Source organism: Somniosus microcephalus, chromosome 5 (genome assembly GCF_052327205.1).
Source record: "Somniosus microcephalus isolate GS21.2 chromosome 5, FLI_Smic_1.0, whole genome shotgun sequence".
NCBI classification, from domain to species: Eukaryota; Metazoa; Chordata; class Chondrichthyes; order Squaliformes; family Somniosidae; genus Somniosus; species Somniosus microcephalus.
In genome coordinates this window covers 210,271,418-210,296,972 of record NC_140991.1, presented here as the reverse complement: position 1 = coordinate 210,296,972, position 25,555 = coordinate 210,271,418, and the positions used below count along the sequence as shown (strand labels likewise).

The window sequence follows — 25,555 nt, the reverse complement described above, 5'->3', positions numbered from 1 at the left end:
TGAAGCATTTTTTTTACCATTAGGTTTGTCAAAACAAGACAAGGAGGAAATGCATGCACCTCGCATAGTCGAAGCACAGTTGAATTGAGAAAGATTATTCTTTCAATAATATTGCCGAAATAAAATCCTTTGCGCAATTTACTCAGAAACGTAATAATTAAATAAATATTCCCGATTTTTTGCCAAAGTATTTTATGTCAAATCTCAGCAAATTGAAGAAAAGGTCATCAGCTAAAAGCCTGAGCAGGGCTGCATTTTAACAGGGCCTGGCTGTTACCAGAAGTGATGTTTTGAACAACACAAACTTGACTGCCCCTTTTCTTTGTGGATATTTAAACCATGCCGAAGATAGTTTTCAGGTGGTACAATCGGATTGAGGTAGAATCGCCCTTCGATTGTGTAACAGCGCACATTTTTCCGGAAGATACTCTTTTGTATTTCACTGAAGAAAAAAATCAAGATAAATGTTTCTAGCTCGCGCAAAATGTCCTTCTACGACACGCCGTACATTTATATACCTAATAACGTGGATGATGGAATTTAATATTGTAAATGAGACTTTATAAATTTTATTTGAGTCAAATATTTGTAGGTTACTTACAAAGGTAATTTAAAACCGATTATATGAACATATGGAAAACTGTATGTAAGTACAATCACTAATAAAATTGCTTTGCATTCTCTTAGTTAATCTGCCGTGATCATTTTACCATGGGAAGGTTATCATTTTTGATATATGTTATATGAAATTAATTTAGTTCTTCATTCATAAGACAGCATAAAGGCTATCCCGTTGCAATGCCTATGTTGTATAATCTCATTGAGTCCTGGATTTAAATGGTTTAATTCCAATCGGGCTCCCAATTTGAATAACTGGACCAACAAAATAAAGTGCCACGGTGTTTGTCTACTTGCTATGCTTAGATTAAAGCTTCTGTTTGTCTCCTCCAAACAGCCAATATAATGGAACAAGTCTGTTTTCTGTGTTTAGTCTAGTTTCCTGCAGAGGCAGGAGCCACCGACCGAGCAGCGCTTCCACTACACTCCGCCGAGGTCGCTGTTTCCAAGAACAAAACAAATTTACGCGCCCAGGCGCCATGTAATGATCATAACCGAGGCCTTGTGCCTTTCAAGTAATTTCTTTGTCTTGCACATGGTAGAATACATATGCTTAAAACGCGTATCCTAAATCACTTGGCGCAGTCCCTTTTTATTTCCGATTTTCACCGGGAATTATAAGATCAGCTATGTGCAGAATGCACTAAAGAAATATGTGCCGTTTAGGCGATGTTAACATGATGATGAAATATTTATCACTAACAAAGACGAAATCTGCAATGCATCGATTACGCCGCTGTGCAGATGAAATTGCAGTCATCCGCAGTAGGATAGTGCCGACCAACATCAGTGTTTTCAAGTAATAATTCAACAGCACATATATACTGAGAGGAAATCTAAAATTGGTTATATTTAATTTAAACGTGAACTTGATTCTTCTTAGGAAAAATAAACAAATCTAATGTAAAACATTACATTTATGAAATTCCAATTGACAACAACGTTAGGAAAGCATGGCCCCGTGCTAGCTTGCAAAGTATAGAAGGCACTCTGCTCTTTAAAAATTATTTTACAAAGTTGCATTAATTTTGAAAAAAAACTTGTCTAAGAAACAGTTGCCATTTATTTTTATAAAACATTGTTATTCCTGTCACAAAACGTGCCACTTTACTGTTGGCCATATCAAACCGAAACCTTTTACTTATTCGTGGTTATTGAGTAACTGCGGTTTCTTTCCAAACCAGCGACAGAACTCACTGGCGAAGACGATAACTGCAGTAATTCAGGCAGTTTCGTGTTGTAGAGATAGACTTGAGCCCCAACAACATGAAACTACCTAAATCACACGTCAGTTCTATCTCAGTTCTTTAGATTCCTATCACTGCACACACAAAGGGATAATCTAAATGCACGTTCAACAGACTTACTCAAATAAAAAAGGCACAATCATCACGCTTCTCGTCAGGACCTCGCATGCAGTTTACCAAAAGCGAAAGGCACTCTTTTAACGTACAATATTGTGGGTCCCTGAAATAATTTCCCAAATAATTCAGCGTTTTGCATTCCAGGCCGAATTTGTATTCAAATGAATAGATTGAATTGCAAATTCAGCACGAGAATAATTGTTAGTTCCCCATTAAATATGGCGGGTTCTTCATTATCTCTGTGCAGGATTTCACGCGATCTGTATGCATGTCATTCATTCCAGTAATGATAAGCCATAGCAACTTGTCTGCACTGCAATAATCACGAGTTCAAGGTTTGTCCGAAGAAAAGAACTAGTCAGATGACATAGTCTATAGAGATGTATTTTCTTTTTCTCCTCTCCCCCCCCCCAAAAATAGACAACACAGTAACTTTAACTTTTATTTGCTAACAGCACTGTTTGCATTTTAAAATATACTAAAATACAAGCTTGTTAGAAATAACCTCTTACCCATTAGTTTAAAATATAGGATAATAGGCCTTAACATTCGTTCTTCTTACAGACCTCACCTTCATCGTAAATGTCTCCAGAGGTTTTATCTGCTGGCATTTTTCAAATCCTCAAACTCTTCTGAATTTTGCCGATTAAAAGATCTGGAGTGTACTGTGCTCACAGAAAATCAATTCCCTACATCCGAGCGGTGCCCTGCTTCCTCTGTCTTCGTGGCTGTTCGCTCAACTGAAACCACTCGTCCAAGACAGCAACAACCCAGATATACTAGCAAGTCATAAAACTCAACAAAAGCCGACAAACGTTACAGCACCATTGCTATATAGCCCAGACAAATTACGACCGTCTAGGTAATATTTAAATAGATTGCAACGGTAATTGCCAGTCTTTAAACCCACCATTCCTGCTGTAAACGACCTCAACAGATAAGGTAAGAAAAAAACTCGAACACAAATTGAAGTAAAAACAATATATATACCTATCTCAAAGGACTCCGACGAAATACGTTTTATTCATCTTTCATGAAAACACAAGTTTTTGTTAACGTACACAGTGCAGCAGCAATAGGACTGAGCATAATCGGAGTCCTGCGGTATGAGTAGTTCATCTTTTCAAACCCAAATCAATCAAGTCTATTTGTTTTTTGTTTTCTTCTAAAAGTGAATCGACGGCAGCGAATAAAAGGTCCGACATTCTACTTTTTTATGTTTGCAACAATTTTTCACATTTAAATGTGCTTTGATGCTTCCGTTCATGGTTTGTGATTATCTTTATGTAACAACACACTTTACAACATATTCACATTTAACTTCTATCAACATGTCAGCATACGGTAGTTGCTTATTTGTGGGACTATTTTAACAACATGGATCATCTGTATTTAAACATTATAAAGTTTGATTTACTTAGCTGATAATTGGTCATTAGTACAATTAAAATATTGTTGACATGTTGTTTCCCCCCCCCCCCCAGTTGTTGGGAAAAATCATCAAACATGGCGATAACTTCTGTGCATGCCTTGCTTATCAATGGCAACACTTATTATTATAATTACAGAAACAGACTATCGCCACGAATAAAAACAAAACACGTAAATCGTAAATATCTACAACCAGCACAGTGCTGCGAAGTCAGAGGTAAGTGGAAAAGTTTTTAGTCTTTTAGTAACACTAGCACAACTTCCCGATGTCCCGTTAAAATCTGTAAACCAGTGTTTGTGTTTATCATGAAAAGCTGAAGTTAGCTGTGAGCTCCCGAATCCTGTTCTCACGGTTCATTTTCTTGAGTTTCATCCTGCGATTTTGAAACCAGATTTTGACCTGTCTGTCAGTCAGGTGGACACTGCGGCTAATCTCTAGGCGACGCTCTCGAGTCAGGTACATGTTGAAGAGAAACTCTTTCTCCAGCTCCAGGGTCTGATGTTTGGTGTAAGGGCATCGTTTTTTTCTGCCACTCTTTGCAGTCAGCCAGTTGGCCCCGTTTTCAGCTTTCACTTCCCCTAGTAAGTAAAGGGGAGAAAAAGAGCGAGAGAACAAGAAAACAGATAGATAAATAGAGAGAGACGAGATAATAGATGGAAGAGAGAAAGAGAAGAAAGTTTATCATGTTTCGTCATATAATTTTCAATAGGTACCTACGTGTGGCAGGCTGGATGTTTTTATTTGTACCCTTCATGGTACAGTGTCACTACATATAACACAACTATAGGTACGCTATGGAATACTTAAAATGTTACATCTTCCAATTTTCAATTTTCTGTTTTGATCCTATGGCACTAGGCTTTAGTCAATATTGTACAATTTATCTTCTTGTCCGCATGCTATGTGTACGTCCACATGGAACGCAGAAATAACATATTTTCAATTATTTCATGACTTAAACGGGTTTCTGAAATGCAGATCTACGTGGTGTAAAAGTGAGTTGTAGGTGCATTTAAACTGAAGACGAAATTAGTTTGAAAATTCTATTTTGTTACTGTTAAATATTTTTTAAACGATTGTTAAGCTTGCTATGTACTTGGGGTGGCACTGTCTGTTTGGTTTCATTTTATTCTACAAGAATCCTGCTCGTTCTCCTTTTTAGTATGTTTAGTATTTAGTATTTTAGTATGTCCTCGCAGTTAGTTATCCACTGAGTTTTACTGCCATTATAGGTAACATTCAATATTTTGCATAACACCAGTAGGCGTGTCTTCCCCTCTGGTATCATTTCCAACTTTTAAGTTTCCAGCCCTGTTTCTCGCCAGGTTTCATACCAAACAAAAACTGTGTTCATCTATTTCATTAGTTCGAGGAAATTAAGCAAAGCTTTTGTTTAAGTAAACAAATCCGAATGAAACAGATTGAAATATTCTCCTCTTCGCTGCAATGTTTTAAGATCGTTGCCTTTTCAGTACCTCATTGTTTCACTTGTTTTGAAATAACTTTATCAAATGTTTTCTTCGGAAGTTCGTTAGAGTTAAGATTAATCTTTTCCAAAGCAGGTCCATCTTTCTGTTGTGATACCTCCATGTAGTTAGTCACCTGGATTTTAGGCGCAGCAAAAACTAACGACTAAAACTGATTTATAACTTCAAATTTGATCTATTTAAAAAATACAGATGAGTAATAATTCTGCACTGGTCAAATAGTATCAAACATCTTAAAGTAAAATATGACAGTGCCATCCTTCAGTATTTTGAAAACTTTTCTAATTTTTTTTCAAAGTATTTTTTCTCGAAAGGCGCGCTAGATCATAAAACATCACTGGTTTCCTTTGAGTATTATTTATTGGCTGTCCTCTGTTTACTTTGGACTCTGTGTGCAAATATGTCCTTCTATGCGGTACACTTAAATAACTGCAGAAAGGATTGGTGGTTTGTAACTTATCTGACAAGTTTAGAATGTGGCTACAATGGACTCGGGAGCGTGGGCTCGTGCTGTAAACTATAGCAGGCATTAATTTTTACAGCATAGCTCACGCCCAAAAATAAAAAGTTCACAAGGTCAGAATTAACCCCCCTTTGTTACGCTTGTTGGCTGTACCTGCCACGTCTACCCGTTTCTGAGTGCTAGTTGTATAAATCCCCCTCTGCCTCTTATTTACCTACCTTTTGTTTGTTTCTCAGGAGAGTTTTTGCTGCTTTCTGAAGGGACTGGAGATGACTCTTCGTTCGCTGAAGAAGCCGGAGCTTCTGCTTCTTCTCTTTCCGAACCGCAGGTTAAATGACCGGGGGATGTCCCTTCACTTCCTTTTCTCCCCAACTCAGTCGGGGTCGAAGCTGAAGAAGGGGGTGTTCCGAAACGGATCTGGGACTGGGGCACGAATGGAGAGGCCCCAACTTGGCCCGTGTTGTTGTAAAGTGTCTGTTTGGATGTCGGATAGGCTTGGGACAGACGGAAATAGCCGGGGACAGGAACCCCGCCGCTAGTAGTAGTGTCACTATTGGAGCAAGATTCTGATGTTAGCCTTGGGAACGTGGAAAGATCTGTTGCGGCTGCGCTTTTGGGACATTTCTCAGAATCATATAAGCAATATGCATTCTCTTCTTTGATATTCTGGGGGAAGGAACATGCTGCTACTTGCTGGGTTGCAGGTTGCTCCATGCGACAGGACCTGGGAGGATCTGACCAGACCTCCATCCCGCTCATGTAGGGATGAGAAGTCAGGACCATACTCTGAGAGTTGTTCTCGCTGCGTTTGCTCAGAGATGGGAAAAGTCCACAGTTCTGGATGCCGTAAGACAGATCAGAGGCAGGCGGCAGGTAAACGCTGCTGTTGGGGTAATAGGTTCCTTCCCCGCCACGGCCCACGCTGATCAGAGAATCTACTAAAAAGGAGTTTGCAGCCGGGCTGTCTGAGCATGACATTGTTGTGGGGTAATTTGGCGAAAGCAGAAGATATCCAGTTCAGGCTGACATTTCTTGTGCAAACACGCTGAATATGATTAGAGATACCTCCGCAGCACGACAGGCAGGACGAGCCAATCAAATGGCACAGCTGGACATAAGCCCCTCCTCCACGGCGGGCTACGTCACTAGAACTGCAATAAGGTCACCATATGTATTCGGTAAACTGCAAAAGCGTCTAAATGCATCTTTATTTACTCGGTTCTACTTTATTAGAATCACGTCCTTCAAATTAAATAAAAACGCTGCTCCAATATGTAATGCTGCATCACCACAAGTTTCAGCATTATGCAAAGCTGCATTACTGGTTCATAGTAGCAATCATTTTAATATATTAAATTATTCACATATGAAGTTGACAAAAAGGAAAAGTTTTAGTCCTGTTATAATACACGTCTAATCACGCGCTAAGATTCACTGGCAGGTATACGCGAGAAAACATAAGTAATCTTGACTTTCACGGGTCTGACTGTGATTACCCAGCCGGCTGCTGCTCCAGTTTCACAGTGACCACTGTAATTCTGATCCACACTGGGACTTTTCTGATTGTTATTTCTATTACTATTCTGTGAGGCGTGGTGTTCAAGAATAACTCCTGAACACACAGCCGCTACATTGCATTTCTGGCTTGATGTTTGTAGTCTAGAGTTTAGTAGGTTAATGCAACGTGCTGCAGCTCTGTAGGTTAAGTGCAAAAGGTCAGTGACAACAAACTAATAATGCAACAAAACCTATTTATTTTCTTTCCCCTTCTATTTCTCCAGCATTGGATATTAGAAGTTGATTGAGTCATGACCATTTATGATATTTCATACTTACCATTTCAAGAAATCGAAAGCATTTGTTTCTAAATGTTTTAACCATGTGTTCTTCGGCTGCCTGGGCTAAAGTAGACAGCATTAACCACATCTATAAAATCGATCTCATGATTTCGGGTTAAAAATAGAAAACAAGGCTGTTAAACAGAATTTACAAGCATCTCAACTACAAACTGGTCAAGTTTAAAACAAGGCGCGGAACAGAAGCTTCGTCCGGAGTCTCTCTCTCCACCTCATCCAAAGGTAACTTTTAGAAATGAAATCAGACAGAAACTGCAAATGCCCCTGTCTCTGTTCCAGGAGGAGTGGGAGCTACGGTTTGTGAACTTTTCTTTCGGAATGAGGTGACGTTCAAGGACAGTTGTACACTAAATGAAGCAATTATCCTTAATATTAGTGTCGGTAGAAATTAAGTAATTAACAATTAAAAATTACCCCCCCCCCCAAAAAAAAAAGAAACACCTTTTTAGTCTAAGGAAATGTGCGCGTTTAGTAGTGTGTGCGCGGTCTTTACCTTCGAATTGTTGATTTTGTGGCATATCTGTACAATGTGACATGTATCAATGCGGCTCCGAATAGGAGACAGTGCTGTGCTTAAATCATGTTATGTGTATTTTGTTCGGCCACCTCTGTAATCAAGTGCAACCAGCAAAGACGCTCGCAAATGTAGACTTTAGTTTGGGATCGGCGTAAACATTGTGATTTCACAATGACAAAGGATTTAATCTTCAGTCTCTGGTATTGCTGCGTTTCACTACGAGTCAATTTTAAGCCGTGCTCGAATTGTGCGCCCCCCCCCCCCCCCCACCCGCCCCCCAGCACCAACGCCGCCACCCCCCATCTCTGCGCTATTATTCCAATAACTGTTATTTTAACTTCTGGCGCTGGATTAAAGCTCAGAAAATGTTGCTAATCTAAAGCAGGTTATTTAAAATATCGTTTGTGTTAAAGTCAGCGGGATATGAAGGCCGGCTGTACACACATCGTGTTTGCTAAGGGGCCGTCTCAGAGGATTCCTTATTCTTGCTAGTTTTTTTTAACACAAACGACTGCTTAGAATTATCACGGTCGTCCAGAAAACCCATAAAAACTTAAATGTGCTTTATCAAAAAAATTGAAAAATTTCCCTTTTGCAGTCCCACTGTGCCCATGACACGTATGATCATGGGAGCAGACAAAGATTTAATGGGGGGAAAATAACAATTGCCTTCTATACCAGCGTCTCAGATATAAAGGCTCAAGCTACTGTACAACAATGCTAACTAGCAGCGCGTTTATGTGTTGAAGGCGGATATTTGTCTGGTTCTCTTGGTAAATATTTCATTGCTTAATAAATTGATACCATATTTGGATAATTTTATTGGCGTATTTTTGGAAAGATAATGGGTTTAAATGTGTATAACCCAGTTTCACAGTAAAACTGTAATGTGGATAGTGGATTGGTTTCTGCAGTTTCTAAGGACACTGCAGTCCTTTCTCAACTTTATGGGTAGGAGTGGGGCGAGGGCAGTGTGGCTCCTGTGTACATTAAAACACACACACACTGGGAAGTAATTGAAGCACCAAGGACTTGCGGGAAACAGTTTCTTTCCTAGTTTCTAAGGTGGTCGTAACTGTTAATTACGACATTGTTAACAGTTAAGAAATATGGTTAACTCTGCCGAGAAGGAGGTTGGGGCAAATGAAATGGTTTTATAGTGTACATGACTAGAAAAAAATAAGTACAAGAAATAGCTACAGAAATCGCCTAACCCCGTATAAGTTATACAAAACTTTTTGTAACGTTTAACGCGTTCCCCTTGACATAAGAAAGAATAACGAAGACAGTTTTATTTCCGCCGAGCTGTATCGATCGTGAGTATTGCAAGATTCCTCCATTTCTCCGTCAAGGCGCCATCAATAAACACACGTCTCCAAACATTGCATCAAACGAGGTAAACGATACGTTGTCCAGTCAGTGGTAAAAGAGCGAACATAGAAAGCAGTGGAGCGAGTGGTGGTTCTCTAGTAAATAAGTGATTTCAAAGCCTGGGCAGAGCAGGCTGACCGCACTCATAGCTCGCCTCGTTCTTAGCCTAGATCGTGAACTTAAGACTGAAAGCCAGACAGAATGAATCTTTCACTCTGTTTCTTAAATAAAGATTCGAGGGGAAGATTCATATATCCACCACTTGCAGCACTGAGTAAGATTACTTGCAATTATTTACCTCTGATTTGTATCAACAAAATCTATGCAACACTTTGTGAAGTCTTAAAAAGACGCCTCACCCTTCAAGTGTACCGTCCATTGTATGTGCGCAGTGAATTCTTTTCAGTCTACCAACTAGAGCAAATATTTGCCATTCGCGAACTCTGATTTAACATATATCGTCTTTTTTTTAAATATATAATTATCTGTGATTCGCTAAGATAGCTGGCGAGGTCGAAGAGAGATAATTGCTTTGTGTCTTAGAGATAAATCTGAAAACAATGGCGCCCTTTAACTGCCTATGTATTAAACGGTTTTATAGGCAGCCATCCTGAGATCCCTGTACAGTTTGCCCATCAGAATGTGTTTACAAATAGATGTTTTTTTAATACACTTCATGTAAACGTGCAAGTTATATGGATAAGAAAACACCGAAGACTGGCAACCCCGCGGTTCTAAAGTGCTTCACTTCTTTACATTTGATGTTTAAAACATCGAATACATTAAAACAGAAACACCATTCCGGAATTTTAAAAAGTTACTCAACGAGAACTTTATACAGACGTTGCACATAAAACACAAACTAAGGGACACAGACCGCAATCAAGAAATTAAAAACAAAGCAGTCTATAACATGTCCTTGTTGAATTCATTCAAGCTTACTTTTCACTAAATCTACAATTCTAACTAACTTGGTTAATTGTTGCCACAGCATTCTACTGCAGGAAAAGCGTTACGTGTTTTGGGGTAACTTACTGTTCAGCGTAAAAAAAGTGTTAGAACAGAGAGAACCAAAGAAAGCAGGTTAAACAATATTTTACACATGCATTTCAATGCAAAAGAAACGAGGAATAGAGTTAGAACACAAAAAGAAGACTACTATCGTTGTACAACAAGTTTGAATAAAATTTAGTGTAACAATAAAAATGGGCACACGACTGTTTAACATGTCGGTACGATAACAATATCAATACCAGTAAATAAAAAAAACTTGTCTGCTTAAATTGACTTCAGTGAAGATGCCTAGAGTAATATGTAACTATGATTCATTTGTTTTATTTTTAACCTTATTTCAGTTCAGCTATTTTACTTTTTCAGAATGATGTGCCAGGAATCCCGTCAACAAATGAAAATTAAGAAATAGCGATTGGATTATGATTTGAAATTAATTATCCGAATTTGAACATGAACAATGAATAACATTTCACAAGGTAAAGGATCTAACTCTGAAATTTGTGTTCGTAGTGAAAATTATAGTATTTTACGCATCATTTTATGTCTCAGCAACAGTTTTTGTCGATCAAGGTTGTTCAATTAAAACATCTAACAATTAAAAAAAAATGCTCCGATGAAAATAGGGTGGGGAACTGTGTTGTCGAAGTTTTAAATCTATTATCTAGATTGAATAGAGTGAACTGTTTCCTGTGCAGTATTGTGGATGATACGGTGATACCGGTTTCTTTAAGTCTTAAAATAATTCTGATGTTAATTTCGCTTCAGAGAATACAGGTGAAAATTTTCAAATTATGCAGAAACCACGCATACAAAACACAAGCACATAAACACAGAAATGCGCCAACACACTTCCATGTCGCTTTATAATTAAAGAGATTTTGATTGGATTTTGTTGAAATCCGGAGACGGGTTTCTCTTATTTGAAAAAATAAATTTATGTTAATTTCTATCATTTGTAATCAATCGCACGAATTCTGATTTTATTTAGCATGGTTTTAAGTAAATGCCTACACAACATTTTTGCCACTGAGAGAATTGCTCACTGCCTTTATTCCCCCCAAAAAGCGGCATTTCAATCGCTTAGGCCACGGTGAAGGTGACGCAGCGGGGGTCAGGTCACGAAGTAAAAAGAATGTCCATGTTACGCATCACGTCGAAAATAGTCTCGGTGTAAAATATACAATTAAAACAAATTTCTCACATCAGTCTCCTGTATAGAACTACACTGACTGGAACGCTATCATTCAATAGTTTGATACCTCTAAACAAAGACAAATTTGTGGTATTAATGTTCAATTTAAAGTCGTTCAATAACATAACGGAATGGTAAATGCCTTAGAGCAAAATGCAGTGTAACTTCTTCAGATATGAAGTGTGCATGTGCCATTTCTTTTTAATGTACAGCTTCAACGTTCCAGAGTAAAGTAAACGTTAACTTTCACTAATACATCTCCCCCTTTCTAACAAAGAACATACTGTAACCAGTACTATCATATTTTGCAATTTACTGCTGTAGAAACAAAACTGTATTTTAGTTAAATATTTTTAACGTACATTATTATCTTGCTTGAGCGATCGGAGTTCAGTAGCTACACAGCGGAAGTTTATGTGCAAAGTAATGCGTGTTGGGAGATAACTGTAAAATGCAGTTGAATGGTTAATAAGACACACCTAGCTGCACAGAATGAACAATGTGTTTTATCTGAAATAGCGAAAGAAGAAATTAGCTAATCTTTTTTTAAAAATCGATGAATGTGCAATTAAACTTCGGAATGTCTAGACGGTTCTATTTTCCGAACAGTTAAATTGAAGCTCACAGCGGCAGGTCGGTGCTAATGTTTGTTCTTTAGTTCCTCGTACTGTTTCTTACTCATCCCTCACTGTTCCAAAGTGTTGGCAATCTCACGTGGAAAATCTTCAGTTTCCACAGTTTATTTGGGGATTTATCCAGTTATATATTAATCAAACCCTCAACTATTTAATCGAAGGTTTAATACTTGCATACACTTTAAAGGCTGCCGTTTCAGTAATTGCAAAATATGATACGCTTTTTTGCAATACCAAATCTCATGTGCCCACCAAGAGCAAAGAGCAATTGCTGAAAATGTCTCTTTTTAATTATATAGCATTTAACAAATAGGCTACCACAGACTTTTTGTGACTATTGTGGCAGTAAGCACGGAGGTAATAATTGCCCGTAGAAATGGAGCCCTATTTTTAATTGTTTTTATTAGCTTCTGATCATTAAAACCATTTAGTTCTGCAATACCCGAATACACTTTCTACAGCAAGAAAAATCCAGAATGAATCACTGGTATGTTGCTGTGCAAGTGCTAATCCTAGACCCAGAGGGCGCTGTGGCCTAACGTTGCCTCAGCTTCTAACTCATATGCATAAAATATTGAAGTTGCACTGATTCGTGATAGGAATGTACTTCATGACATGCATCGAACACTAGGTAACACTTCATTAAAATAATAAGCACGTATAATAATTGGAAGTTGTCATTTTTGTCCTACCGTCTAAAACAAAGGAATACGTTGAGAGGGAGAAATAATATTGCAAATATAGGTTAGCAGCATTATTCGGGTATGGAAACTAAGTAATTTGCAATTTAGCCAAACCAAACCATTGGATTAATACTAGACCGTAATTCACGTATAATATTTTTTTTAATCAAACCTTTTACTAGATAAGCAGTCACGTAAACTTACACATATATACACGCACGCATACATTTTCCACGAATTTCCTTCGAATCCATATACCACAAGAATTTTAACGCAGTAATAGTTGTCGCAAATAGTATGTTTATGCAATGTTTAGTCAGCCCGATTATTATAGGGAATCGTTACCGAAAGAAATGTAGTACAAGACAAATTTGATCTCTGTTTCCCCGCTGGTACAACTTAAGATCAGCAAGTATAGTGTTCATATGAAATTTAGTTCAAAATGCCACAAAAATCGTGCGATTAATTTTAGTTTAGTGAATAAATTCTGAATTGAAATTAAGTTTTATTAAATGTTAAATTACTTTGTATCCAGTTGCTTTACTGCTGACTTTTTATTTTAATGCCTTTTAAAATTAGCTGTCTATATTAAAAATCACAACATGTTTAGTGGATGGCAAAATATGTAGGCAAATACTCTGGAAATATTGATCGCATTCATTTCTGCCTTAACCGTTTAAAATTGTATAGTGCGGGAAATAGAAATAAATTGATATCCATTGGAATAAAAAGCGTAACATTACAACAAAGTACAATGTTTCTTTGAAATGTAAAAGTTACCTATTAACTGTAGAGAAACAATACTACCCGGCTAAGGCATATAAATGACAAAACTGTCAAATTAGTAAATCAAGGCAAGATTCGGTTGAAGTTTTAATTTTCAATCAATATGTAAGAACAGATAAAACAGTGAGAATGGATTATTTCAAGTAAATGAACAGTTGAATATTTTTAAAGGAGAAAAAAATATTCCTTCCTTTGTATGAATGGGAATCACACAGGACCAGGCAGTACACAAGTTACAGAAATGTGCTGTATCTTGAACGCAAAACCCAAGATCAGCGGCAGAGCACATTTGAACTTTGTCTGTGGCTTTGAATAATACAAATGGTCATTTAGCGGTTAGAATTCTAAAAATACAAAATGTCCCGGTTGTTGAGAAACAAATCAAATTTAACATTGCAGATCAAATTATAAGGAAATAACTGTTGGTGTTTTTTGATAGTATTATGTTGATACTTTATAAAAGAGCAATCATGCAACATCATGCAACAACAGAAATAAATAAAAGAATTAAAAGAAAGATAACGGAAAAGCCTAATTCCAGAATTAAACCTTTCCTTCCTAACCAGCAAATCTGACAGTGTACGTGTTATATTGTTACTGTTGCAAAATGTTTTATCGTAAGTGATTTATGTAATCATCAAGTTTACAGTATTGTCTATCCTGTTTTCAAAATTCAATTAAAGTCTGCTGTGTTTGAAATGAAAAACGCGCACTTCCCCTTTTGCAGAGTTTTTTTCGGACGAAGTAAAAGCAATTTGAAAAGGAACTTTCAGCCTTCCCGTCTTTAATTCTTACATTAACTGTAACATAAAATCTGTGATTTTTCGTTGCTAATGGTGTAGTAGCATTTGTTAAGCGGGTTGAAGAGTCTGTAAACTATTATATGGATTTTGTCGAATAAAACGTCCATGTCGTATCTACATGGAGTCTGATCACCTACCTTTTGTTAGCAAAACAGTTATTTTGAAGCTCTTTTGGAACATTCCGAACGTATTGGATTTAATTTATCTCTCGAAGTTCTGCAGCATTCAATTCGACTTTAAGTAACGAACATAATTCTTTTGGAAGTCTTGCTTTGGAATGGCGATGGACAAAGTATTTTTCCTTATAGGTTTTTGCTGCCCTACAGCGGCTTTGACATTGATCTAAATTGCGCCACCATGTGGGCTGAACGTCCTATTGAAAGAATTCACTGTCACAGCTGCGGCAGCACAAAAACCTAGAACGAACGCAAAAAGATATCTAGAATGTGAGAACAGCTAAAATCGAGTTATTTGATTACGTTCCCCGCATTTGCAATTCTAAATCTATTGCGGTAATCTTGGAAATATGCAGATAGCCACATTAAATAGGCTTTATGACTTGTCCTGCTGTTAGTAACCACAGCAACAGAGACGATCCCTTGTCATTTGCCTTGAATGCCACAGCCCCTTAATCTGGTACAACGCTGGTCTCAACTCCCTCTTCCGTAGAGCTAAAAGCTACGCTCATATCTTTAATCACAGCTAGTATCATTCATTATTAAAACAACCTCACACGCAACATTAAACTTCCGTGATACTAGATCATAACTCGCTAGGAACTCTGCAGTCCTCTTGATCAATCTCTTATAATTTGTAGCGGGCTCCCGTCACCTCCGGCGGGAGTCTAACCAGTGTATGGAAGCTTCAGGGCTGATTATCCCTTCATCCCCAAGGTTAGAGGTGACGTCCATGGCGCAACAGAAGTTCAAAGCCAGGAAACAAGCAAGAAAAAAGCATGCAAACCGGCATTAAAAATATTGTAATACAAATGAAAGGTATTGCAATCACTTCTAAAGTAGGTCCCTAAAAATCCAATCAATCGCACTTGAATGTTTGCCAATCGGAAAGTTTAGATTGGCAATATTATCCAAATTACAGAGTCAGTTTTTGTTTATACTAAATACACTATGTTTAAACTAATTCGAATTCCGGCATTTCAACCGATTTTATCTATGTGAGCAACACGACAAGTTGTGTGGTATGACTTTGATTTGTGCCATGAGAAAGCTAATTGAAGTTGCATTGTCCAAAATTTGATTTCAATTTATAGGTTTCCAGAAAACAAACCAAAGAAAAACATACTAATGTATGTAGGATGATGTGGAATGTTATCCAGCTTTAATGATTGTTTATTACGTACATGAAACGCACAATAATACAGTACTTTGCAGGTGTTTTAGTTTTCGTCTTGAATACCCGACAAAGTTCAAGAAGCCTCCATTGATCGCCATCAAGAAAAAGCACTTTTAGTTACTTTTTCGACCTTGAATCCCATTGTACGCTCTCTGAACGTGTACATGCAAATCTTACACCCTTTAGTCAACTCGATAAATAGAAATTATATACAAATGTTAAGCAAATGTTGATATCACATTTAATTTAACAGCATTTGATTAAGACTTGCGCTTAAAAGAACTTGCATTTCTTTCCAAAATCTAAATGCTTAATGTAAAAAAAACACCACGTTCTGTGGTGCATATTCCAGCCTTTTAATACATTTCAGTGTTTTGCAAATTAAACTAGAATAACCAAAGAAAGTAACGGCGAATACTCGACCACTGTCATCTGTCGTTTTATGAGAAAGTACAATAAAATCATCTACTTTAATGATGGCAATGATACAGACCACAACGAAACTTTAAATTAAATTGGTATAATAAACAAAACTGTTTTTAAAGGCTGGTATATGTTATCAGGTAACGTGTAGGCGATATTTGTACAATACGGCCTATGGGTATATCGGCCTATAAAAAGCTTATACGGTGAATGTACAGGAAATGTTACCATTGTGCAATAAAACACGTATGTGTTTAATGAAAATAATTTTCTGTCTTTGGTTCACACGGATAAAGATGGCTTCAATATTGTAAATACTGCAGACTTGTCATCTTTTGGAGGAATCCGTGAAAATAATAGATGCATGAGCAGCAGTTTTTAAACCCTATTCCTATTTAAAACTGTCAATACACATTCATATTGTACCAAAAGAGCGATATATTTACAATACTTTGTGCTCAAGTATGCCATCACGGGTAGCATCTCTTCCCTTTGAAAAGTAAAAAGTAAAAACTGCATTGGCAAATTACGACGCACAATGTGTCAAGTACAAATAAACAACGGATTGCTTCAGCAAGCATAGGATAGCCTGTTTTTGAAAATCTTATTACTCCAAGCTAAACGGTAAAGTATTTCTATATAGAGCCCCACAGCTAAAAAGGTACAGAACTTTACATTTTAACCAGAATTTAATTACACTTGCGTATTTTGGTGGCGAATATAAATTTGACACAAAAACGCCTTCGATTCCCATTAGCAGCCGCTTTTTTACTATGAATTCCAGGCTGGATATTTACACGCATGCTCTCCGTTTGGGGTAGTGGGGGCACTACTCATTGTTATTTATAGAAACAAAAGTGTTTTTTTTTGTATTTTGTAGGTTTTAATCCGCCTTTCATATACACAAGTTTCAGTATTCTAAGCAGCGATGAGCAGGCATTGTTTAGAGAATTGTCGAGCTAATTTACCTCCTTACGGAAGGTTCAGTTACAAAAGAACGAGGCTGGTTGCCTCCGTGTAACTGAAGATAAAAAATATATATCCAATAGTTGTGATTGGGAGTGAGAGTCACTGAAAGCTTCCTAATCTAAAGCATGCGCACATTTTATTAGTTTATTTTTAAAAATATTTTTATATTGCAGCTGGTCCACAACAGTCAACTCTTTCTCCTCGGGCTCCAATACACAGGTCCGTATTCGTATAGAAGCTGCATTCTTCTTCGAATTAAAAAAATCTGTTTCGCTGAACTAAATCCAAGCATTCACCTTGGCATCTCAACGTTAATCTCTAGAGACACCCTTTGTACAAAGCATATAGACAACACAAGTGAGAATATAAGTGTGTGTGTATGTGTGTATGTGTGTGTGTGTGAAATCAAGGATGAGCATTCATTCCAGTTACTTTTTAAAGTTGAAACTAGACGTCCCAATTAGTTTTGCAAAGTTGTCCGGCCCGTTAGAGCTGTACTAAAGTGTCTGCTCCCAAACTCGAACTTGAGTTTTTTTTTACCTCTGCATTCTGCCCTGGCCGGATTCTTCGTGGAAGGAGAAGTTAAGAAGGAGAACTGCTTCTTTGTAATCTCAGTCTAATCTCAGAGCAATGGATTCGTAGTGTAATATTGAAGGCGGTCCCTGTTTAACTTCTTTTCCTTCATCCTCCTGTTCTGAAACCAGATTTTAACTTGCCGGTCGGTTAAGTTGAGCATCCGGGAAAGTTGCAGCCTCTTCTCTTTGTTGATATAGACACTGAAAAAAAATTCTCTCTCCAGCTCCCTGATCTGGTACTTGGTGTAAGGACACCTCTTTTTGCGTGTACGCTGGCCACCTGTAACAGGTAAACAGGGCGTTAAAACCTTGAGAGTTGGAAATGAGAGGAACCATCATTTTTCCGTGCGTTAGTATATGCTTTACTGTGAACACATTCACAGGAAAATGCTCCATGGCTCCTGATTTTCACACGCCGATCTTTGTCAGCAGTACCCGAAGTACAGAATTGTTCGCTACAGCATTAACGCGTTTTTTTCATATTTTGAATGGTCCTTGGAATAAAAGATGGCTGCCTCGCTCTGCATTGATTCTAATGGTTGTGGAATTCTCAGGTTGAAGCTGTAGTACTCCTTCCAACGATATACATGAACATTACAAACGAGCTTCCCGTAACCAGGGACTAGCTACAACTTTTAGAAGAGAAATATTTTTGAAAGGAGAATCGTTCCAGTATTAGTGCATTAAAGACAGAAAATGGATGAAATGCAAGAAGTACAAAGTTTTATTTTATCTGAAGTGTTAAAACGAAAAGGGGTTGGGGAATGGGACACTTGAGTTATCATTTTAAAATATACTAGGAAACACGAAATAGCTTCCGTGGGGAGGGGACTTTATTATGTAGCCATTCAGTGTTGAAAAACTCGACATGGAGCAGCCTTCAGAAGTAATATTACAGCGTTAAGACTGCGCCGATCGGATGTCCAGCTATAAAATGTGATTATTAAATAAAATACGGCCACCCGGTCCTGAAATAAGTTTTTTATGGTGGAAAGCTCCATGCTAAAGGTATTCCAGTATTTATGCAGCTGTTAAAAATGTAATGTTACCATATTATGTTTTAAAGCGGTTACTTATGGAATTGAATACAAGCTATAAATAGAGTTTCTGTGTCAACACGTGTGTTTTATAGAATTGCTGAGCTGTGTGAATACACGCAAAGATCACAATAGCGAAATGCAAATGTTTCATGAATTTACACCTAATAATTTAAATGATCAGATTTTTAACCCCAATCTCACTTTTTGAGGTGCTAGTGGAAGTATTTTAATGCAGCGATTGGCTGGAGTTATTTCACGGCCAATTTCAGAGCTGAACACGTGATCCTGTCATTTATATAAAAAAGTTTTGTTGGGAAATCTACAGGCCATCCATAAACCCCCTTATATGCTTATAAAACAGCACATAAAAAATTTAACAGCAGCGCGCGACATCGCAAAACTTTCTCTCATAAGTGGGCACTGATTCTACCTACTGGAGTTGCTGCCTTTTTCCTCATTGTTGCCGGAAGAAGACTCCGGGCTGCTGCTCCCGGGGCTCGTCTCTTTCTCCACGGACACCCTCGAAGTCTCCGAACTTGAAGTTGCCGCAGACGGCACTTTATCTGGGCTCTTCTCCCCGCAATACTCCGACTGCTGATTCTCACTGGAACCGTAGGCAGTCTCGAAGAACTGATCAAATCCTTGCGGCAGGACACCGTTCCTACCCACCGGATTGTAGAAGCTGGAAGACGCGTTGGAGCTGGGGTGGTAAACGCTGGCGCTATTTTTCATTAACATCTCGCCCATGGTGCTGGCAGGCAGACATTCTCTGTGCATCAGCTCCTCTGCGGAATAGCAATGGGGCAGATTGCCCCTGTGATGCCACTTATTGGAAGGATCGATGGCATAGTCTCTGAAGGTAACTTCTCGCACAGGTTGAACCTGGGGGATATTAGACGAGTAAGAGTATGTCATGGGGCGAGTAGCCGGTGTTTGGGGTAAAAAGGAAGGCAGGCTGGAGAAATCCGGACCCGAGACATAATAGGTGCAGCTAGGCAAATAAAGATTAGAGCCACAAGAAACCCGCTCATCAAAATCCATCATCGCTTTCTTGGGGTCCCCTAGCGCAAGAATAGCTTGCATTCGCACAGCTAAACATGGTCCTTAGATGCTGCTGCCTCTTTGAAGCTGATCCGCGGAGTAAAAATTTGGAAACGTAAGCTGACGTGGAAATGTATCTCCATACATCGCAGGGACAAGCCAGTCATGTGACCTGATGCCTGGAGAAATTGACATGCATCACTTTGGATTCCCCCCTCGCACCAGGAGCGCAAAGCTCCTTACATCTGAGCTCTGCACATTTCTAAAGGGGGAAAGGAAAGCTCGAATAATACTGTGAAGGTGTTCAACCTTCACACCAGAGACGCATTTGGCACATTTACTTCACGTCGCTCCAATAAGCTGGCTTGAAACGAGGGTGGACGTGGAAATAACTGCTAACGATTTCCGCAGTGGAAATATATCAAAAACTGTTTATTTTCTAGAAAGAACGATTTTCGACCTATCTCTTACATATTTGTTCTGCTGGAATATTGTGGGAATATTCTGCATTTTTATTGTCAAATAATTCCCTTTGCTTTCTCTTAGCATTTTAATGAGAGAAAACTGTGCAACATACCTATTTCGCCTGTACGGAATTTGTGAAATTAGGGATAAATAATGATCAAAACTCTATAAGAAACCTGACCGAAGTACATAATGCTGAGAGGACAATCTTTAAATGGCTAAATCGTGTTTTATGTATAATAATCTCTCCTATCTTCCCTTAAAAAACCCATAAGGGCGCACAATCATCGATAGACCCCACAGAGACGTAGGGCAGATAAGTTAGACCGTCCACAAGTTCGACATGGGCGTAGGCTTCTCTGTGTTTTTGTGAATGTATCCAAATCGATATAAGGTTATTTCTCCCATAAAAATGAATCCGTACAAATCTGCCAAATGTGGGAGGTGAACAGAATATTTTTCTTAGAATTGTTATGCTGCTTCTGGCTTGTGGGCAAGCGGGCATGGTCACGTTCAACTCCACCACATACAAAATCCTCGCCCTATCAGCAAAATAGATAAAGCAGGTATCCGTTTAGGTGGATTTCGAGAAATATTAGCGTTAAAAAAAATCCAATGTGCAGCACAGTTTCACATTTCAGACAGAGTTTTTGTGCATGTGTTATTCAAGAACACTTGCCGTCATTGAAAATAAGTTTAGGATGAAACAAACAGACGTGAACAAAAGCGGCTAAAGGGAATGTTGTTCTATTTGACATTGGCCGTGGCCACATTTTTTTCATAATTCTATAAAATGTCAACAAGGACAACTGAATACGTAATCGACTCAGATTTAGTGCAAATTGAGATTTTTTAAAAATAATTTAGTTTAGCGAGGGATATATTCATTAAAAAACGTCCAATAAAATACACTTTATTTAGGTACACTATCACCGTGTAACAATCTCTGATTTAAATACACGCCTAAGAGTTTGAAAGCCACGCAATGAACCCTGGTGTTGTTGAAAAGAATGGGACTATAGAAAAGAGTTGAAGTTAAACTTTGCCTTCGAATTTGTCACAAATTAGCTTATTGCTGTTCCAAAAACAACTGCGCAGTGCCAAAACAAACAGGTTTTCTGGGAAAAAGGACCTTTGCCATAAACATTTGCCAGAAAGACCTTATATTTAAATTAAATTCCATGCTCTAAAAATATCTTTACTAGAAACCATTCTAGCTACAAGATGACAATTTAATCTTGTTTTTCTAATTGTTTCGTTATGATAAATGCTCAACAACGATATGAAAATTCTGCAAATGCTTGCATCACAGATTTTATTCATTTTCTGGCCTGCCGTAATCGGATAATTCAATCGCTATAAAATAAGGCCAGCATATAAAACAGTAATTTTGGATACTGAAAACACAGAGAATATTAATATAATTATATATAAACGCCATATTTTATAATAAAGCTTGATAATATTGAATATAAAGTCTATGTGTGCAGTTCAACCGTTGCTCATTACACTTACCCAACACTTCTACATTTTTATTTAAAGTCTTGTTAGAAAAAATGATTTGTATGAAACGGAATGATACAGGGGAGTCATAATGTGCGAGTGGCTGCAAATTTGACAGTTTAAAAATAAGATATGAATCAAATAGCATAGAATGGTTTTAAAACTAAATAGGATTGACTCGCAATCGGGTATATTTAGTAACCTCCGTATTCAAAATTACTTAAGTATGATGTAGAATTTGAAGTTTTACGATTTTTAAAAATAAAGGAAATCCGATAGGACAGTGGTACGATCTGTCGCTGTAAGAATGGGCAAATTCCGACATATGTACAGTGTTTCTCATAATATAATTAAAAACAAGGCGCCTATGAAAACCGAAAGCGGTTTAGTTTGACTTGCTGTTTTAATAGCAGCTTTGACAACCAGCTTCGCCAGATGCCCGAATAGGCATTATAGCTGACCAGGGGTGAGCTAAAGACGCCACCTACATGGAATCCTTGACATCCCCAGTTAACGTGAGCATTCAGGCGTCCCCAAAAAGAGACAAGGACGCGGCCTTTGTCTGATAAAAGTCCGGCTGAGTTTTAAAGAGTACTGTACATTGCGCGTCTTTGCTACGTGTTGATCAAAATCTAGTTCCTTGCCCCTTTCTTTCTCTGCGAGAAGGATGGATTCTACGTAGGTATGTTGCTATGTGTTTTAACGCCGTTTGCCTGTAATACTTCAAAGAGAATAACAGAAGCAAAGTTGCAGCTGTTTAATAATCTTCCAAACGAAAAAGGGAAGCTGGCGATTGCGTTTTCGATTAAATAAAAGCCGAAAAACGAGCAAAGATCCACCTTATAGGCTGCGCCATTTTCAATCCATTTCCCAGTTATCACACTTGTATTGCAGTAAGTATCGCCCTTTTACAGTTGACTTGTAATTACAGATTCTACATCAAATTAACTCGTGTCGTCATTTTTAGTCTTTAGTCGTAGTCATTTCCAAGAATATAGTCACGTAAAGCTAAAGAGGTGGTTCCAAAAATTAAATATACCCACCTTGTTGTTGTCATATCAGGCACACACTGCGGACATTCGGTTGATATTTGATGTGAATGAAATGTAATGTAAATGCCGAAGTTTAAGGGGATCAGTGAATTATTGCGGCGTAGACTATTTTCCTGCAGGAGTCCAACTCAACGGGAGAGATGGGACCCGGATGAAGCTGAATTTCTTCACACTGATGTATACTTTGCAGCTTCGTCGCAGTTATTGTCAGAAACAAAATCGGATTAAAAACACTAGTGCTGAAGTTTGAACATAAAAACAAGCACAGAAGCAAGATTGTGGTAAGACAAAGTCTTTACTTGAGCTATTTGACGACTTTGCAGTTTAAGGGTGCACAGCCTGCTTAACATTGAACTTCAACTTTGGAAAATGCTGCACAAGTAAAAAAAAGGTACTTTTCAAGATGAGAGTTATACTATCCGAAATTAAAATGAATCATAATGAAAATGGCTTAATTCCAATGTTCCTCTTGAAGAAAAGATAAATATTTGGGCGAGCACTGCCGACATTTGTAAAGTTGATCTTGTCATTAATTGTAATGTAATGGGGCAGTGAATAAAAATATAATTAGTCGTGCATGGATTCATTAACTTTAAAGTATCACTATCCACGGGGTAAAAATTAATAGCTATTTTTGCGGTGAGCACACTTTTGTTGTTACCCTCAAGCTATTCAATGCGGTATGCAAACAACCAGCCTTTACTGGTTTTGCAGGATATTGTATTCATATTAGTTATTCACTTGTTCCCACGAATTACATTGCACCTTACTTATCACTGTGGAAATAAAGTAACATATGTCTTAATTGCGTGCAACCGCAAAAGCACTTTGCTATACTACACCCCAAGCTAATTTTCTAACGTGGAATGGTTTAACTCATTACTGCATTATCTGTCTCCTTTTTTTAGACGGGAAAAACGTTGCAAATGAGAAGAGTATCTTCATGGATAAGTGGAAGTGGATATTTCCTCATTTAGCCCCCTACATATAATGACATCTTCAACTGGAGCTATTGTCAGACAGTAACTGTCGCCTTTTAACGGAATTCCTTCACATTATTGTAATACTTCATCGCAGTTATTAGTTCAAAAATAAGCTGACATCGAAATTGTCCCGGCAAACTGCGCCCGTATATATCCGTTCATATATTTTCGAGCCAATAGCATTCTAAGTCAATGGTGTGAAATCAAATAAACTGAAAAATAAAATCCTTTCTTGGTGGAGGGGGTCTACAATGACTTTATTTTTCTCTGATTACCAAAAAATGAATGTCATGAATTTCAAAATCTAAACTGCAAATGATTGGCCTCAGAAGGTTACGTCTCTTTTAACGAAAATCCATGTTGTTTTTGTGTGAGTGGTTGTTTTGCCCCCTTGTTCAGTGACACTGGCAATGACAAGACAACGGTGACGGGCGGCCATTTTTATGCCTAGCGTCTCGGAAATTCTGCAGAAAGTTCATTTAAATACTTCAAGAAAGGAGCACTTTATTAGAAAGATGAGTTGAATTGATATAATATGATTTTTTTAAGATTAAAAAAACAGCCCGAGTAGAGCAATAATAGGGCATAGCCTCCGAGCAGATTATACTTGAAGATGAAAACTAAGCCAAAGTTGTATCGTTTTGTTTCATTGTAATTTTGTTGAACCACAGTAGATTTATTAAAATTACTGTGAAATAAGACATTCTACATAGAATTCTGTGACCCACAACTAAGCAAAATAAATATTTTAAACTTGATTTTTCTAATATTCTTTTGGTGCCCGATCAAAACCAGGACAGCACAGTAATACCCTCGCAGGATCGCGCGTATTTAGTAAGGATTGGCAGTGAAACCTGACGCCAACACGGTTTACAAATTATAAGTGAGCATTTTACACTTTTTACTTATTTGCGCGGAGGTTTCTTATTTTCTCTGTCATCATGCACTATACTATGAAAAGGAATGCGTGTATCTATAATATTGGCAATTCGCAATGTATCAATCTTGTTATGGTAAATATGTACTACTTTGATTCCGAATTCTTTTTAACGTCTGTATAGTTGCCCAATAAAATTATTAAAACTCTTTCACGTATTTTAATATGATACTTTATGCAATTATTTCAATACATTCCACAATTTGGAATCCAAATATGTCAAGCTGCCGAATAAGTCATGAAGAAAACGCTCAGCCGGTGCTTTTTTAACACTGCATGGCTAAATAAATTAGATATTAATTAATACTGGAACTTCCCTTTTGAATAATTTGGGCTTAATCGTCGTAACATTGGTGTTTTATTTACAAATACACGCGAACAATGTTTCAACTCTGAGCATTTTTCAGTCTTACACGTGCGATTTTATTTTGAACCAAACATTCATTATCACTTTTATATGAAATACCAATTTGAGGAGGGTGAGTAGTTCATCTAATGGTTTGAACTTGGCATGCACGACAAAAAATAATTTGGAGATATGCCCGTTGCCGACAAAGCAACATTTCAGCTATAGGTTTAGTGCTTGAAAGCGGGACTCATATGAAATATAAAAATAAATATGTTAAATAAACCCAATAATAGTTCAGTGGTAATTTTAGGCAGTATTATCCTTCACGAAAACATTTGTGTTAACTGGCGCCTCTCCTCTATTGCAATATAAAAGCTGGGCCAAGCAGTCATGAGCATTGAAATAGCTAGAAGGAATGCAGAGTTTCACCTGAACTGGCCGGGTTTGAACTTGAAAGCTCCTTACTTTGAACTTGGCTAGAGGAACACAGCTTGGAATTTCAGGATTCTCTTCATTAAAAGGCGCTCTACTCACCTCAACATGTAGCAAAAACTGTGACATGAGTATATGAACTATTTTCCTGCATATTTCGGATGGATTCTTCCAGTTTCTAATCCTCAGTCTTTCAATAAGTAGCCGGTACT

At 37.8% G+C, this 25,555-nt stretch overlaps 2 protein-coding genes and 1 long non-coding RNA gene across 9 annotated transcripts in view; 1 reads left to right on the top strand and 2 right to left on the bottom strand.

The window, feature by feature from the left end:
• The window catches only part of LOC147117547 (uncharacterized), a 28,187-nt gene extending 3,476 nt beyond the window's left edge, over positions 1 to 24,711 (top strand). Inside the window, exons 1-5 of one of the 7 annotated variants that reach the window (XR_015078473.1) lie at positions 5,300 to 5,477; positions 5,601 to 9,053; positions 10,486 to 10,598; positions 22,747 to 22,923; positions 23,551 to 24,711. This is a non-coding gene — a long non-coding RNA (uncharacterized LOC147117547). Of the gene's footprint in view, positions 1 to 5,299; positions 5,478 to 5,600; positions 9,054 to 10,485; positions 10,599 to 19,350; positions 19,441 to 20,075; positions 22,924 to 23,550 lie in introns of those variants that run through there. The other 6 variants (XR_015078474.1, XR_015078476.1, XR_015078472.1 and 3 more) reach the window with 6 other exon arrangements.
• hoxa10b (homeobox A10b) lies at positions 2,978 to 6,393 on the bottom strand. The gene is made up of 2 exons (XM_085988629.1): positions 5,583 to 6,393; positions 2,978 to 3,992 (listed from the first exon to the last, which is right to left on the bottom strand). Exons 1-2 carry the CDS (start codon positions 6,340 to 6,342, stop codon positions 3,718 to 3,720), a joined length of 1,035 nt encoding a protein of 344 aa, XP_085844755.1. The 5' UTR covers positions 6,343 to 6,393; the 3' UTR covers positions 2,978 to 3,717.
• Positions 15,533 to 19,752, bottom strand: hoxa11b (homeobox A11b). Its single transcript, XM_085988630.1, has 2 exons — positions 19,016 to 19,752; positions 15,533 to 17,821 (listed from the first exon to the last, which is right to left on the bottom strand). Exons 1-2 carry the CDS (start codon positions 19,662 to 19,664, stop codon positions 17,589 to 17,591), a joined length of 882 nt encoding a protein of 293 aa, XP_085844756.1. The 5' UTR covers positions 19,665 to 19,752; the 3' UTR covers positions 15,533 to 17,588.
• Positions 24,712 to 25,555: the final 844 nt, after the last annotated feature.